The sequence below is a fragment of the Canis lupus genome, chromosome 31 (assembly GCF_003254725.2).
Source record: "Canis lupus dingo isolate Sandy chromosome 31, ASM325472v2, whole genome shotgun sequence".
NCBI classification, from domain to species: Eukaryota; Metazoa; Chordata; class Mammalia; order Carnivora; family Canidae; genus Canis; species Canis lupus.
The window spans coordinates 36,840,203-36,855,723 of NC_064273.1; the positions used below are offsets into that span (position 1 = coordinate 36,840,203).

The following is a 15,521-nucleotide window of genomic DNA, read 5'->3' on the forward strand; positions in this document are numbered from 1 at the left end:
GGGCCTGGGGTCTCTGAAGTCCCCGACTCTCCTGCTTCCGCTCCGGCACAGGAGAAGCCCCAGCCCCACCTCCGCCCCCCTGTGTGCTCTGTGTGACCATCCCAGGGGCGGTCCCATAGCAAACGCCAGGCCAGACGACACGTGTGCCCCAAATCCTCCAGCGCCCCAGGAGCGTGCAGGACGGGAGCGTGGGTTCGGCCGGGCAGGAGGCCAGTGCGCAGCGGCCGTGACCCGGGGGGTGGGAGGCCGCGTGGCCAGGAGAAACACCGGTTAGGTCCTTGAAGACAACTATTAGGACCAGGTGTGAACGGGGGGCCCAGGCTGGGCAAGGCCCGTCCACCGGCGAGTGGACGCAGCGGCCCGGCTCAGCACGCAGGCTCCTGCTTCTGGAAGGTGGACGGACGCCTCTCGGAGAGCCGCCCTCCTGGAAATCGTTCTGGCTTCAGCGCGGCGGGAATAGGAGCAAAGCCGGAGCCCCGACAGCAAAGCACCTTCGTGGAGATGGACACCCGCTGCCAGCGATCCCGCCGGGCCTGGGCTCCTGGTGGCCCGGGAGGGCGCCGGGGACAGGTCGGGGGGGTCCCGCAGCCCCGAGGGGAGGGCCGGCTGCCCGCTGCGTCAGGGCCGGGGCAAAAGAGCCAGCAGCTCCCGGCGGTGGGCTCGGCCTCTGGGTGGGCTCCCAGCACATCTCAGGGCAGCGCATTCTGCTCGGCGGTTCCGGGGTTTCCAGAAACATCCCACCTGCAGGCGGCCAGAAACCAGAGATGCCCAAAGACGGGAGCCCTCACCTCTGGCAAATCTGGAGACGCCATGGATCTTGACTGTGGGCCATGAAGGCCCCGCAAAACTGCGTCTGGCCGCCTGGAATGTCAGGCCCCGGCAGGGGGTTCTCGTCTCGTCCTGCAAAGGGGGGCTCTCACTGCGCCCGGCACCCCCCAGCCCGACCAGCGTCCTCCAGGTCACAGCGTGGACGAGGAAACGCCTTCCCAGCCCTTGTCCCCTCCGGCCGACGTGTGGCAGCAGCAGGGCCAGCACAGCCCCCCTGAGCGCAAGGCTGCGAGCCATGGGGCCCCTGCTGTCCCGTGAGCACCCACAGCGCCCCACGCAGCCGCCCAGCCGCACCCCCCAGCGTCCGGGGCTGCCAGCGCGGGAACAGAGGCACAGACACCGCCCTCCCGCCGCGCACCTGCCGTTAGCGGCACCAGATCGTCTCGCCTGCCCATCACCCCCAACTAGGACTCCCGATTTCACCAGCAGCCTCCCGGCTCACTGGGATCCCCGGAGCTGTGCGCGCGGGTGGGGGGGCAAGGGGCGTCGGGGCTGCAGGCCTCGGGGCACTCGCACCCCAGCCCCACGCCAGCGCCCGGGACTCCGACCACTCCCTGACCTCCAGAGCCTGGCGCCCGCCCGTTATCCAGTCCGCAGAGCCCGCGTTGTCAGACTCTCAGCGTTGAACGATCCCTCACTCTCTTCCCTGGCTCACTCAGCTCCGCGGCTCCGAGCTGTAAATAGACCGCGCCAGTGACAATCAATCCTCTTTGGGACTGAAAACAAAATCTATTTTAACCGGAGCAATATTTCCGTAGAAGACAGCTCGGTGACGGGAAGCTCACCCGGCACGCGGCCTACCTTCCAGACCCCACGATGAACGATGAACGATGAACGCATTACAGTGGGTGTCTGGTCCCAGCGGGCCCCACGGGGTGAACGACGACGCGTGCTGGGGACACGGGCCATCGGGTCTCAGCGAGCACAGGGCGCTCACCTGTGTCGGCGACAGCACCTGCTCTCGGGCGCGTCCCGTGGCGCCGTGTCCCAGCACCTCAGCCTGGCTTCTCGTGTGTCCGTGTTCGCCGAGGCTGACGTGGTCTTTGCGGGCGCTGCCTCTCACCAATCGCTGTCCCTTCTCCATGGAACTCTCTTGACTTCTGACCTCAACTGCTCTTTCAAGCACCCCATCCCTTCTAGGGGTCCCAAGGCCCCCGGGGGGGGGGCTAGGCTCACCCGCCAGGGAGCGGCCTGGTGAAGCTGCCGGCTGGCTCTGCAGGCATCTCCCGGATGCCCCTGCCACCGACCACCCTCTGCTCCTCTGCCCGCAGATGCTGAGCTGCTTGGAGCACATGTACCACGACCTGGGCCTGGTCAGAGATTTCTCCATCAACCCCATCACGCTCAGGAGATGGCTGGTAAGTGCAGGCCCCTCAGGTCCCTCTGCAGCGTTCCTGGGGAACGGACCAGCCGGGCCCTTCCTGGTGGCCCGGGCCTTCCTGCAGCCAGGGGTGACGTTCCCTCGAGCGTTCTGGGAGGACATGAGGCCTGCTTCTGTCCGTCTCCCACGGAAACACTCGGTGCCCCGAAGCACCTGTGCGAGAAAATAGGAAGAACCGGGTCGGGGCCAGGGTTGCAGTCTGGGAGTGTGTGTGCGGGTGTGTGCACGCTTATGGGTGTGTGTGGATTTGTGTGCACGTGTGCAGGCGTGTGCGTGAGTTTGTGTGGGTGTGAGCGTGGGGGGGAGGGGACACGTGTAGGGGTATGTGCGTGTGAGGGTGTGTTTAGCGACAAATTATTTTAAGTAAAATAATGCTCAGAACCAAGGAGTAAAAGCCTACATGTTAAATATTAAAGTATGGAAAGGTGTGGTGATGACCGGGAGCCTCTCCGACGGCCCCCCGCCCACCTCAGTCCATGAGCCCAGGTGGAGGCCTGTCCCCCACCTGCCCTCGGGGCTCAGGGTAGCCAGTGGGACGTCCTCGGGCCGCCTGGGCCACCTGGCCCGCCCCTCCAGCAAGCACAGGCCCGCAGTTGGCCTCTGGCTCAGCGGAGGGTCATGCACAGCACCCGCAGCGCTGGCGGCCCGGCTGGCACGGTGGGGAGGGAGGAGGGCCCGGGCGGCCTGGCAGGGAGGGCGGGCGGCGGACGTGGCAGCTGGGACCCTCTGCCCCTCGCAGCTCTGCGTCCACGACAACTACAGAAACAACCCTTTTCACAACTTCCGGCACTGCTTCTGCGTGACCCAGATGATGTACAGCATGATCTGGCTCTGCAGGCTCCAGGTGGGTCTCTGGGGGGCTCCGCCGGGGGGGGGGGCGGCGGGCAGTGCCTCACCCAGAGACGCAGCCCCCAGTACAGGCTCCCCCACCCTCCTGGGAAGACAGCCCACCCCGCCCTGCGGGGGGCACCCACCCTGCTGACGCTGCCCCAGAGAGTGGGCAGGTCCCCCCCACCCCCCGTACCCGCCCCAGGCCTGCTGCTGGGGGGCTTCCTCCTGCCGGCATCACTTCTCTCCCGCCGCGCTCCGACCCCTCCTCACCCCCTCCTCACCCCCTCCTCACCCCCTCCCACCCTCTGTCTCATCCAGGAGAAATTTTCCCAAATGGACATCCTGATTCTAATGACGGCGGCCATCTGCCATGACCTGGACCATCCAGGCTACAACAACACGTACGTTCATGATTTGTCTCTCTCATTTCCCCTTCCTTTTTTTTTTTTTTTTAAGATTTTATTTATTCATGAAAGACACACAGAGAGAGGCAGAGACACAGGCAGAGGGAGAAGCAGGCTCCACGCGGGGAGCCCGATGCGGGACTCGATCCCAGGACCCCGGGGTCACGCCCTGGGCCAGGGGCAGGTGCTCAACCGCTGAGCCCCCCGGGCGCCCCTCGCTTCCCCTTCCAAGGGCTCGCTGGTTACCAGAGGTGACCTTCAGCCTAACACGGAGACCAGTTCTGAGTTGGGGCTGTCAGCCAGGGCCTCGCCAGCCCCCAGCTTGCCCCCGTGGGACACAGCTCCCACTCTGGGCCTTGGGCCTCCCGGGGCAGAGCCTTCTGGGTTACCTTTGGGGTCCTGGCTCCAGACCCGCATCTGCGATCTGCACAGACAGAGCAGAGCCCGGTGGTGGCCAGAACCTCCCCTCGGCCTGAAGCAGGAGCGATGCCGCACAAGATGCCCCGTCCTCTGGATCCCACTCCCAGCCTGGGCCCGACAGGAGCAAGGCAGGGGGCCGGGACCAAGGGAGAGAAGGAGCGCAGACGGGCAGGGAGGGAGGGGTGCACAGCCCGCGGGGGGACAGGCCAGGCTTCCCCGGAACAGCAACAATCTCCCGCATCTGCGGGGGCAAGGCCCAGATCCACCCCGCATAACCAGGTCCAGGCCGTGCAGCCCTGGTTTGCGTCCCCAGTGATGCGCCTGTTCTAGCAGATGTCTTTGTGCGGCAACATCCGACGTGGCCGAGAGCTCACCGTCGTGTTTGGTGGCGGGCCTCCATCCGGACGGGAGTGGATCCCAAGGTGTGGCCGCCCACGCTCCTCTGAGGAGGCGGGTGCCACAGGCCTCTCTCCCCCCGTTTCACGCCGAGGGGTGGCAGCCACAGCTCTCACGGGAAACACACCTGGTGCTCCTCCCACGTGCCTGCCTTGTGCACATGCTGATGTTTGCAAGGGGACACAACGGGAGGCCTGGTCACCTTCGGGGCGCCGTCCCCGGGAGAAGCTGAGGTGTACTGGTGGTGTCTAGCCGGTGGGATTAAAGAACCTCGAGGGCATCTAGTTAAAGGGGCAGCAGAGAGTCAGGAGACTGCAGGGGGGTCAGGCTGGCCTCCCCGGCAGGCACCCGAGGCTCCGTGTGCTCTCTCCGTCCATGCCAGGTACCAGATCAACGCGCGCACAGAGCTGGCCGTCCGGTACAACGACATCTCGCCCCTGGAGAACCACCACTGTGCCGTGGCCTTCCAGATTCTCGCCCAGCCCGAGTGCAACATCTTCGCCAACGTGCAGCCGGACGGGTTCAAGCAGATCAGACAGGTGTGCAGGGGCAAGGGCCCTCTGACGGCGCAGAGGGGGGCGATGAGCACGCCGCGGGGTAGAGCCCTGCTCTCCAGGGACTGAGGCCCCCGGTCACCCCTCCGTCACCAAGGCCAGTGGCGCCCCAAGGGGAGGCGTGCCCTCGGCACAGGTCCAGGGGACCCCACGGGTCTGCACTTCTCGTCCAGCATCTCACCGGATCCCTTGAGACCCGTCCCTCCTCCAGCGCGTGTTCTGGGGGTGGGTCGTTCACCAGAGGCGCGCGGTGAGCGTATGCAGGCCCCGGGCAGATGCACCTGCCGCATCCACCCTAGCAGACCCCGGCTGTTCCCCGGCCCCACCGCCCACCTCACGTAAGGGCCGCTGGGGAGGTGGGGACAGAGCCCTCATGTCCTGAGACACACACCGCCAACTCACCGGCAGCAGGGCCGCTTCCAGGCAGGACGGCTGAGCTCTGGGTGCCACCCTCCGGGGTTTTCAGGGGAGGGGAGAGACCAGGGTGACCTCTCGGAGGAGTCGCTGGGTTGAATGGTAGCCCCCTCTGCCAAAGAAATTGTGTGTTTCCTTTCTCCTGACCCCAGAAGCTGTGGGTGTGACTTCACCCGCCGGTACTTGGGGTCTCTGGGTGAGATCAGCTTGGATTGTCCAGGTGGGCCCTAAACCCAACGACAAGTGTCCTTAGAAGACACAGAAGGGGAGACAGATACACGGAGGAGAAAGCCGTGTAAAGGGGAGGCAGAGGCGGGAGCGACGGGGACAGGAGTCCAGGAGCGCCTGGGGTGGCCGGGAGCCCGAGCAGCCGGGAAGGACGCGTCCCCGGAGCCTTGGGAGGGAGCGCGGCCCTGCCCACACCTTCCCTCCAGGCCCCTAGAGGCGTCCTGACCGTGAGAGGGTGGCTTTCTGGGCTTCCCCGTCACCCCGCGTGTGGCACTTGTCCGGCAGCCTGGGGACCCGTGTGCGTGCGTGCAGGGGAGCCACACTCCACCGCGCCACGGACAACCCCGTGTCCTCGCTGCCTGCCTCGGGCGCACCTGGTAAGCACGCGGGATTCCGGGGCCTCCGTCCTGGAGGTCTGATAAGCTTCACTTTATCAGAGGACAACAGCCTCATAAACCGTGTCACCCATCACCTGCCGTGCTTCCAGGAAGCTCAGAGCCCAGGGCAGGCTGAAGGTCGGTCGCCACCGAGTCATGAATCCTGGCACAACCACGTCCTCCCGTCTGTGGGCTTTCCCGCCGCTCTTCCACGCTGCGGAGCCGCCCTGGCCGGGGCGCCCCGTGCTGTCAGGGAGGAGGTGGGACAGGGCGCGAGTCACGAAGAGCCCCCGGCGGCCGCCCTGGGAGAGGTTCCTGGGGGGGGGGGTCCACCTAGAGGAGCAGAGCAGCAGGGTCCCCTTGGTGCGTGACCCGTCCCCGCCTGCCACGGAGACACACGAGGCTTGTCCTGCCTCGAACACTTGCTGAGGCTAAAATGAGACTTTCTGAGCATAAAACCAGTTGTCCCAATTTTTTTTTAAGATTTTATTTATTTATTTTAGCGATAGAGAGGAACCATGAGCAGGGGGAGGAGCAGAGGGAGAGGGAGAAGCAGACTCTGCACCAAGCACGGAGCCTGACGCGGGACTCGATCCCAGGACCCCGAGACCGTGGCCTGAGCCCAAGGCGGACGCTTCACCGACGGGGGCCCCCAGGCGTCCTTGCTGCCCCACTTTTTAATGATATTTCGTCACCAAGGATCACTCCTCACACGGGAGGATCCTTCACCAATAACACAATTAAACCTTTACGGAGAAACCGCATAATTCGAAATGCCAGTGACGCTCCCCTCCCCCGAAACACGTGGGACGTGGAACGTGCTGTGAATCGACTGACTTCAGTCCTGTACCCGAGGCTGTCGTGCTGTTTTCTTGGAAAGGACCACACTCTGCAGCAGAGCTGTGTTCTCATAAATGCGTTCGGGGTGGACGGACGGATGCTCACGGTTTCGAATTATGTTGCTTCTCCTGACCCGATGTTTGGTGAACGAGGTAATAATGTGTATTTTAAAAACCACTGCATCCTCAGGGCGCCTGGGGGGCTCCATCAGTTGAGTGTCCGACTCTCGATCTCAGCTCAGGCCATGATCCCAGAGTCGTGAGTTCAGGGTCCTGAGTCCAAGCCCCGCGTTGGGCTCCACACTGAGTCTACTTGAAAAAAAAAAAAGAAATTTTTTTTTTAAATCACGGCCTTCTCATTTACAAACGTGTTAGTAGGACAGTGCTGTCCAGTGTAACCTGACTTTGGTTGCTCCCAAGCATTATACGCACAGAGTCACGTACAGATGAGATAATGGGGGGGGTAGGGGACAGTCTCCTGGAAAATCGGTGATTGACCTCCAACAACGTGACGTGAAAGATCAGCCATATCCCTGGATTGCTGGATTCGGGGGAAGCATCTGTCCGTGGCCGAAGCCAGCCGTCACCAGGAAGCGCGGTGCTGCGCCTGTCGTCAGCACGCGAGTGGGCCTGGCGGGCCTGGCAGGGCGGCCTCCTGCTGGACTCGGCATTCGAGGCTTGCTCCCAGCGCATGCGTGGGCTTGAAAGTCCAGCCTCCACTCGCCAGCGGGGGCCTGGGAGGCTCCCGGCCTCCTCCTTGGTCCTGAAGATGAGGCCAGGGATCCTCAGACACACGCAGAGCTGGCGCCAGGAGCGAGCGGAGTCCGCCGTGCGCGGTGGGGGTGCTGGGCACACAGCTGGCGCTCGCTGCGTAATGCGGGGGCTGTGCCCGGGGTCAACGCTTTGCTTTCACCTTTCAGGGGATGATCACATTGATCTTAGCCACCGACATGGCAAGACACGCAGAAATTATGGATTCTTTCAAAGAAACGATGGAGAATTTTGACTACAGCAATGAGGAGCACGTGACCCTTGTAAGTAGCTTGTTCCTCGTCGTTTGGGGGCTGGTGCTTGGGCCCCCACCCCCAGCCCCACACTCAGCCCAGACTGGAAGCCGCTGGATCGGCCCAAACCCTCAGCCTGGCCTGGGAGCGAGGCCTGGTTCAGGCGGGTGCAGTCACAGCACCTACCTGGAGAGCCCCCAGCGGGCGCATCTCCCATCCCCCCGTTGGAGACGGCCCCTCTCACTCCTCGCTTGACCTGGAGGTGGGGAGTGGGTGAGGCAGCCCATCTTGCTCTGGTTTCCTGAGAACAAAGCTGGCCCTCCCGGGGAGGCACTGCCCCAGAAAACACTCTGAACACCAGCTCCGGGGCGGGCACGTCAGGGGGCCGCAGGGCCGCTCCCGGGCTCGCCCCTCTAGGAACAGGGGGGACACAGAACCCCACCAGCGAGGAGAGCCCGCCCCACCCAGGGCTGCACCGGGCCTGCCCTTTAAAGAGGAAGATGCAAGGGAACGTCCTCCCGGGTCTGTGGCCAAAGGGGTGACGCTGAGCCTGGTCTGGGTGTTAGGCCTGCTTTCTGGCATTTCTCTCTCTCTCTCTCTCTCTCTCTCTCTCTTTAATTTATGAGAGGCACAGAGAGAGAGGCAGAGACACAGGCAGTGCCCAATTCGAGACTCGATCCCAGGACCCCGGGATCACGCCCTGAGCCAAAGGCAGACGCTCAATCGCTGAGCCACCCAGGGGCCCCTCTCTCTTTTTTTTTTTTTTAAGATTTTATTTATTTATTCATAGAGATGCAGACAGAGAGAAAGAGAGAGAGGCAGAGACACAGGCAGAGGGAGAAGCAGGCTCCCTGCAGGGAACCCGATGTGGGACTCGATCCCAGGACTTAGGACCACACCCTGGGCCAAAGGCAGATGCTCAACCACTGAGCCACCCAGGTGTCCCCCTTCTCTCTCTCTTTAAAACTGCTGGTCACCTTCCCTCCCTAGAAGCTGATTAACAAGGACAGCCCTCTGAGATCCGGTTGACCTTGTGACCATCCCGTCCCCAATAGCTAACACGCTATGCAGGGAAGGACCTGGCGTTTTCCCTAAGTGATCATCAGGAGAAAACATCCCCGCGAGCCAGGCCTCCCGAGCCCTCCCTTCATGGGCCAGGACACGGGGAGATGGGGTCATGTTGGAGGGACGGGTCTGGCTCCTGAAAAGCCAGCGGGGTGTGGGACGCGCCGCTGCCCCCCCACGGCAGGACGAGGAGGACGGACAAGTGGACTGTGCCCCCTCAGAGCGTCCGTGTTCCCTCTGACACATAAGGAGAGGCCCTTGGGGGCAGGAGGCCTGGGCTGCCGGGACTCGAGCGGTCAGGAAGATGAGCCACACAGAGTGACCATCACACCGTTACCCCCTCCTTCCAACTGTCCAAGCAAGTGGGAAAAAGAGTCGCCGGGTCCCCAGGGTTCCGTCCACCCCCAACACAGGGCGAGGGTCAGTGGCCTGCAGCACAGACCAGAGGATCATGCCTCGGCCAGAGGCTCCCACGTCTCTGTGGACACGGGCTGGAGGAGGTAGAGGGGAAAGCCCGCACACGTGAAGGTTCTGGGTCAAGATGGATTCTAGGGCCTCCGCCGAGGCCCCCAGCAGGAGACCTGGATGCTGTGCCCCGCGTGGCCAGGGCCTGAGATCCCGGCACAACTCCCGCAGCACGGCCCTGCCCAGGCTGTACCCCAGGCCGTGTCGGGACAGCCTCCCCCAGAGGCCTGCCGGGCGGACCCACTGCTGACCTGTGTTCTGGAGCCAAGTCCCAGAGCAGACAAAGGAGGCCTGGATGGCCTCCCGGGCACTGATAAGGAAGGGTGGTGACCAGGGACAGGGACAGTGCAGCCGAGGCACCCCGAGGTCCAGCTGGGGCTGTGCCAGATGCTGGGCTGAAAGCAGATGTGCCAAGTCACGCCGCCCACCCCCGTCCTGGAAGACCCGGTGCAAACAGCCCAGGCCCCTTCAGGGCCCACGGCCCGCGTTGGGGTGCCCAGATGGACTCTCGTGGGGTCACCTCCAGACCCTGAGCGGTGGCCCACACATTGACCCAGGATGCCAGTGGCTCCCAGGGACAGTGGTGTGCTGGAGGGAGGCCAGGCCACACGGGGCCGACCTTCCAGCTGGTCCTGAAAGCACGCACCTTCAGCCCAGGTGGGAACGCTCCGGCTGGGGGGTCGGCCCACTTCGGGCCCACAGCCCAGCAGGCTCGGAGGCTAGTCTCCTGGGGCCGCCGCCTGGCGCTGAGGTGGCCAGGAAGGCTGGACGGAGGGGCCAGAGCAGAAGGAGGCGAGGCGTCTGCAGGTGGTGGCTTGAGCAGAAGGTGCCCAGGCCCCGGGGGCAGAGAGCCTTGGTTCACAGGCGAGTCGCGGGTCCCGGGCACAGGGCAGGAGCCCACACCGCCTTCCACCTCCGTGTGGTCCGCCTGACTCCAGGCTGGAGGGGCAGGCGGGATTGGGTCTCTCCCATCACCCCCCCTTTTTTTTTAAAGATGTTATGTATTCATTCATGAGAGACACAGAGAGAGGCAGAGACACAGGCAGAGGGAGAAGCAGGCTCCACGCAGGGAGCCTGACGTGGGACTCGATCCTGGGACCCCAGGATCACAACCTGGGCCGAAAGCAGGCTCTAAACCGCTGAGCCACCCAGGCGTCCCTCTCCCATCACCCTTTTAACCTCCACGTGCTAACGGTGACTTCTTTCTGTATTTGGCTGTGTGTCCTCAACAGGATACTTTTAAACTTTACAATTTAAGTTTTATGAAACTCATCTGTGTCAAACGGACTCTCGTATACTGAAGCCCCCCAAACATATTCGGGCCGCTCGGGGGTGCAGTGGTGGCCCCGTGCTCGGGGTGGAGCTGGGGGTCAGATGCAGACTGCCAGCGGCACCGCCCTCCGTCCCCCGGGACGGCAAGCGCACACCCAGACGCGGCAGCGGGACGCGCCCTGTGCCCCAGGCCTGATCCCAAATCTCTCTTCCAGCTGAAGATGATTTTGATAAAATGCTGTGACATCTCCAATGAGGTCCGTCCAATGGAAGTCGCGGAGCCTTGGGTGGACTGCCTGTTAGAAGAGTATTTCATGCAGGTAAGAGTGTCCCAAAGCCACCAGCCCCTGCTGCTCGCCTCAGCCCCTTTACGGGCTCCGTGTTGGAAAGGTGATGGGTGTGCCCAGGGTGCTGGTGGCCTGGGTCACTGGCCTCCGGCCTCCGGAAAGCTCTCGCAGCAGGTGCACATCCACGATGAGCGGGTACAAGGTGCCGTAGGAGAGCCAGTGACAGCCTGGGAAAGCCAATGTTGAAAACTGCTGCCTCGACCATTAGTTGAGCAGCTGGGGGGGTGGACGCGTCGGGCAAAGGGCCTGAAAGAGAAGTGACAGAGGCAGGAGGGGTCCCCGGGGGCGGGGGAGACCAAGCAGGTTGGCCGGCACGTCCAGCCCCCGGTGGGGGGGGCCCTAGATGGAAACCGGCTGGCCTGTGTGCAAAAATGCTGGGCCGGCCAGCAAGGGACTCACGACAGCAGCGTGGGGGACCCCGGGCAGGCCGCCTGCCCCTGCGCCCCGGCTTCACGGCTCGGCCGCGCACACCCACTGCACGCTCCAGTGGCCACGTGACATGTCCCTATGTCCGAGCAGCCTGGTTGGCACATGAACGCGCCTTCTGCCCTCAGACCCTCAGGGGTCCCCAGGGGTATTTCTGACATTGTGGCCCCCTGCATCCCCGCAGAGCGACCGCGAGAAGTCGGAGGGCCTCCCTGTGGCCCCCTTCATGGACCGGGACAAAGTGACCAAAGCCACGGCCCAAATTGGGTTCATCAAGTTTGTCCTGATCCCGATGTTCGAAACGGTGACCAAGGTGAGTGGCCGTCACCACGAGCCAGAAGACACGACATTGAGCACACCCGTGTGCACACGCACGCCAGCATGCGGTGGCCGCCTGCCAGGCCCCATAAGGTGCCCCTGCACTCGCCCTCTCGCCTCCGGGCCCCCAGGAGCCACCCCAGGCCCTCCAGAAGCACCTCCTAACCTGCCCCTCTCTACCCGGCGCACGGCCACCCCGGGCTGACTCTGCCTGTCTCCTGAACCTTCCATGGCTCCCGTGCCCCCCTCATTGCACCCAGTCCCCCGCCCTCCCCAGCGCTCCTGTCCTGCAGGATGGCCCACAGCCCCTGGTCCTCACCTCTCTTCACGCCCCCGCCTCGGAGTGCGCCCGTTCAGCTGGCCTTGGCCCCGTGCCACCCGCCAGCCTTCCGGAACCCCCTCAGCACGTCCTTCCGTAAACCCCACTGACCGCAGCTCCTCTGGGGACTTGCCTTCCTGTACATTCCTGCCACAGACCTCCGGGCCTTTATCACGGCCAGCGGGGGCAGGGGCGCAGCGGGCCCGGGATGTGACAGGGGAAGCACGGAGGGCGTCACCGGGCGAGGGCTGCGTGCGCAGCGTTCCGGGGGCAGGGGTGGCAGGATGGCGTGAGCGGAGGCGGGTGGGGAACCGTCTGGTTCCTCCGGCCACAGGGGCTGTCAGGAAACTAGAGGCGAGGCTGGCATTTGAACGATGGACATTCGGGGACAGGCAGGTGGGGGACAGGTGCGTGTGCAGTGAGAGGACCCGGAGGCGGGTGGGTGGGTGGCGGGCATGAGGGTGTCCAGGAGCCGCTGACCAGCCAGCCTCAGACCCGGGGTGTCCGTGGACCCCGCCGCGGGTGGCGGCCCAGGGGCTGCGAGAACACTTGCCACGTGCTCCGCGGACGCCTGGGTCTGCTGCTCCCAGAACGATGGGCCGCCTGAGTGAGCCCGCTGTCTCCCCAGCTCTTCCCCGTGGTGGAGGAGATCATGCTGCAGCCCCTTTGGGAATCCAGGGATCGTTACGAGGAGCTGAAGCAAATCGATGATGCCATGAAAGAGGTAATGCGTGCCACGTGGGAAACGTGCTCTTCCCCACCGTGAGGCTCCTCGCTCCAGGCACGGCAGCGGGCACCCCTGCAGCAGGGCCCTCTGGACCAGAGCTCACTTGCGTCGCCCCGAAATCCCAAGAAACCAAACTGCCCGGGGAGGGTGACGCCGTCCCCCGTAGTCGTGGTGTGGTCGGGTGTGCCAGGGTCTCTCTGCAGCTCAGACCCCCTCAGAGCAGCGCCCTGGCCCCACGGGGGTCCCTGTCCTCCTCCCGGGTCAGCTCCAGGCCCAGCCGCACCCCTGAGCCCTCGCGCATGGCAGCTTGGCCCCTCGGGGTCCGGGAGACCGGGCCTGGCTCCAGGTGGCAGTTGGGTCTGGTAGGGTTTCCAGGGAAGGCCCAGCTCACGCTCAGAGCGGCGTAGAGGCTTTGTGCAAAGCCCGTGAGCCGCTCTGGCCTCGCCAGGGCCTCTGTGCGTGCTCATGTCGCTTCGGGATCCTTGCCTCCCAGACCCACGCAGGCCACCCCCGCCTGGTGGCCAGCAGCCCCGGGTGAGCCTTTCTCGGCCACCGCTGCCCTCTGGCAGGGGCCCTGGTGGAGCTAGAGCAGCGTCCCTGCCGCCCACACCTGGTCCTTGTTGGGAGCCACACACCCGCCCCAGGCCGTCCGTTCTCCACCGCTCACTGGAGTCAGGGCTCCCCGGTGATGGGCCCCCCACCCCCGCCTTGCCAGTGGGAACCCCACGCCCTGCTGAGCGCCGAGTGATTTCCCAGGCGCCCCGTGTTCCTACGTCCCCCCAAACTGCTCTGTGTGCAACACAGGCTCGTCGTCAGTGCTCAGGAACCGCCTGCTGGTCGGTGGGATCCCTCTCCCGGGGCACGGAGAGGTCCTGAGACCCCAAAGCCTACAAGCAAATGGTACAGGGAGCAATGTCCGAGCAGGTGTCCTGTGGGGCCCCCAGCAGGATTGCTAAAGCGCCCTGGTGCTCCTGGGCTACCCGAGAGCCACCACTAGAAAGGCCCCAGGCCCGGCCGCCCCGTGGGGGCCCCCCCCAGGATGCTTTCCTCGCCCCCAGGAAGGCCAGACCCGCCAAAGAGAAAGGGCCGCGGGCTCCGTGCTCAGCCCGGCCGGCCCACTGGGCTCTGCAGCCAGGGTGAGCTGGTTGTCCCGGAGCAGGGAAGGGGGCTCACACGCAGCCACGTGGTTCGGCACAGGGCGCGTGGGCAGCTGTCAGCCAACAGCGGCGCTCTAGCAGGCACTCACGGGCTCCGGGCACCTGATTGTCGCCTTCTGTATACCCTGTCCCCGTTACAGAAGACTGAGAGCCTGACGTCCTCCGGGGAAACCGACACGTCGAGAGAGGGGAGCGGAGATGCGACCAAAAGCGAAGATAATGCCATTCTGAATTGACGTCGACTCGTATGGTAATTCAGACGAAAACTGGGGCGACGGGGAAGATCTGTGGGGGCGGCGGGGAGGGTCGGAGGAGGGGAGGGCAGGAGAATCCAAATGACGGCCAGGTTTTAAGTGAGACTTTTATTCCTTGCCGGTGAGTCACACACAGGCTCGGAGGGAAGGGGGACGCGCTTTGGTTGACGGCACGAGATGGATAGTGAGCACGAGGGCGGCCTACAAGGACACGTAGCTTGTAAAAACCTACTTCTGGGAAATGCCGAATCGGTTACGCTGCCGTGAGCATTTCCCGTGCACCTGACACGAGCGGGTCATGTGGTCCGTGTCAAAGGCGAACCAGCCCCTCTGAGCCAAAGCACCACCGGGGAGATTCTCTTAGGAAGCGCGCCAGGCGCAGGGGGTGGGAAGCTGGGCCTGCTTTTGTGCAGAGGGAGCAACGCGCTAGCTGAGGACGCGCTGAGTGAGCCGCACGAGGGTCTCAACCTCTCTGGGCCTCAGAGCCCCAGTCGCTCAACTAGTGGGACTACTACCGTTAATATGACTGCTTTTGTCCCGTTAAGTGAGCGGAACGCTGGGAACCCCAAGAGCTTGTAAACACCAGCCTTTCGTTTTTCAGTTATGGCATATTTTTTTGACAGCTCGGAAGAAGGATCTAAATTGTTGTATTTGGCCCCAGTGTGATCCACGGTGTATGTGGTTTTCCAGCACAGTCTGCGTGTCATCCTGTGACGTCCTGAACGCGCCTGCACGTTTTCAATCCCGACAGAAGCAAACCAGTGGTCTCTTTCCTTTTCCAAGCAGACGGAGCCCGAAGCAGGCAGGACAGTCACAGGCCGCGGTCCTGGACCAGGCGGGCCGAGCCTCGGGGGAGCCATCCACGCAGGGAGGTTGACTCCGCGCCCGACTCCACAAAACCGCGTTTTCTAAGAACTGTTTTGTTCACTGATACAAAAAAAAAAAAAGGAATTCATGATGCTGTACAGAATTTTTATTTTTAAACTGTCTTTTAAATAATATATTCTTATACAGAAACGGGTACTGTACTTCTTCTTTGGTAGTGATGTGTATCCTGGGGCTGCTCCTGAGGGTCCCCAGAGTCCCCCGGAGCTCTCGCGGGGAGACGAGGAACTGTGCTTTGCTCGCAGATGTATCGAGAACGGTTGCCCGGTGTGATGTGATGCCCCATCCCGTGTAAATTCAGAATTAAATCTCAGGCGGTGCCCGGAGCACAAGGACGTGCCCGTGTCCTGTTTGTGAGCAGCGAGGGGAGGTGGTGGCGGTGTGCCGGGAGGTGTGGGGCCGGAGGCGGCTCGCTCAGACGCAGGTGTGAACACAGCACCAGGCTGGCCCCCGTTTGCAGGGAGGTGGGCATTGGCCACCTCAGACAGCAGGCAGACTGTGCTCGGCACACTGGAGGGCGTCTGTCCCAGGGGAGGACAGCTGGCCTTTCTTCCTGCCCTTGTTTTAGGGACAAGGCCCTGTGCCCATAAAGGGAGAGTCAACCCCGGCT

The 15,521-nt window shown here is 63.6% G+C and overlaps 1 protein-coding gene across 5 annotated transcripts in view; it reads left to right on the plus strand.

The window, feature by feature from the left end:
* PDE9A (phosphodiesterase 9A) overlaps positions 1 to 15,243 on the plus strand; it is an 87,229-nt gene extending 71,986 nt beyond the window's left edge. For 2 of the 5 annotated variants that reach the window (XM_025462074.3, XM_035709304.2), the window contains 10 exons: positions 2,100 to 2,186; positions 2,949 to 3,053; positions 3,359 to 3,441; positions 4,643 to 4,799; positions 7,593 to 7,706; positions 10,694 to 10,798; positions 11,436 to 11,564; positions 12,517 to 12,612; positions 13,913 to 14,022; positions 14,810 to 15,243. In XM_025462074.3, the coding sequence (XP_025317859.2) occupies positions 2,100 to 2,186; positions 2,949 to 3,053; positions 3,359 to 3,441; positions 4,643 to 4,799; positions 7,593 to 7,706; positions 10,694 to 10,798; positions 11,436 to 11,564; positions 12,517 to 12,612; positions 13,913 to 14,008 (972 nt within the window). In that variant the 3' untranslated portion in view covers positions 14,009 to 14,022; positions 14,810 to 15,243. Of the gene's footprint in view, positions 1 to 2,099; positions 2,187 to 2,948; positions 3,054 to 3,358; positions 3,442 to 4,642; positions 4,800 to 7,592; positions 7,707 to 10,693; positions 10,799 to 11,435; positions 11,565 to 12,516; positions 12,613 to 13,912; positions 14,023 to 14,649 lie in introns of all 5 variants that reach the window. The other 3 variants (XM_025462071.3, XM_025462072.3, XM_025462073.3) reach the window with 3 other exon arrangements.
* Positions 15,244 to 15,521: the final 278 nt, after the last annotated feature.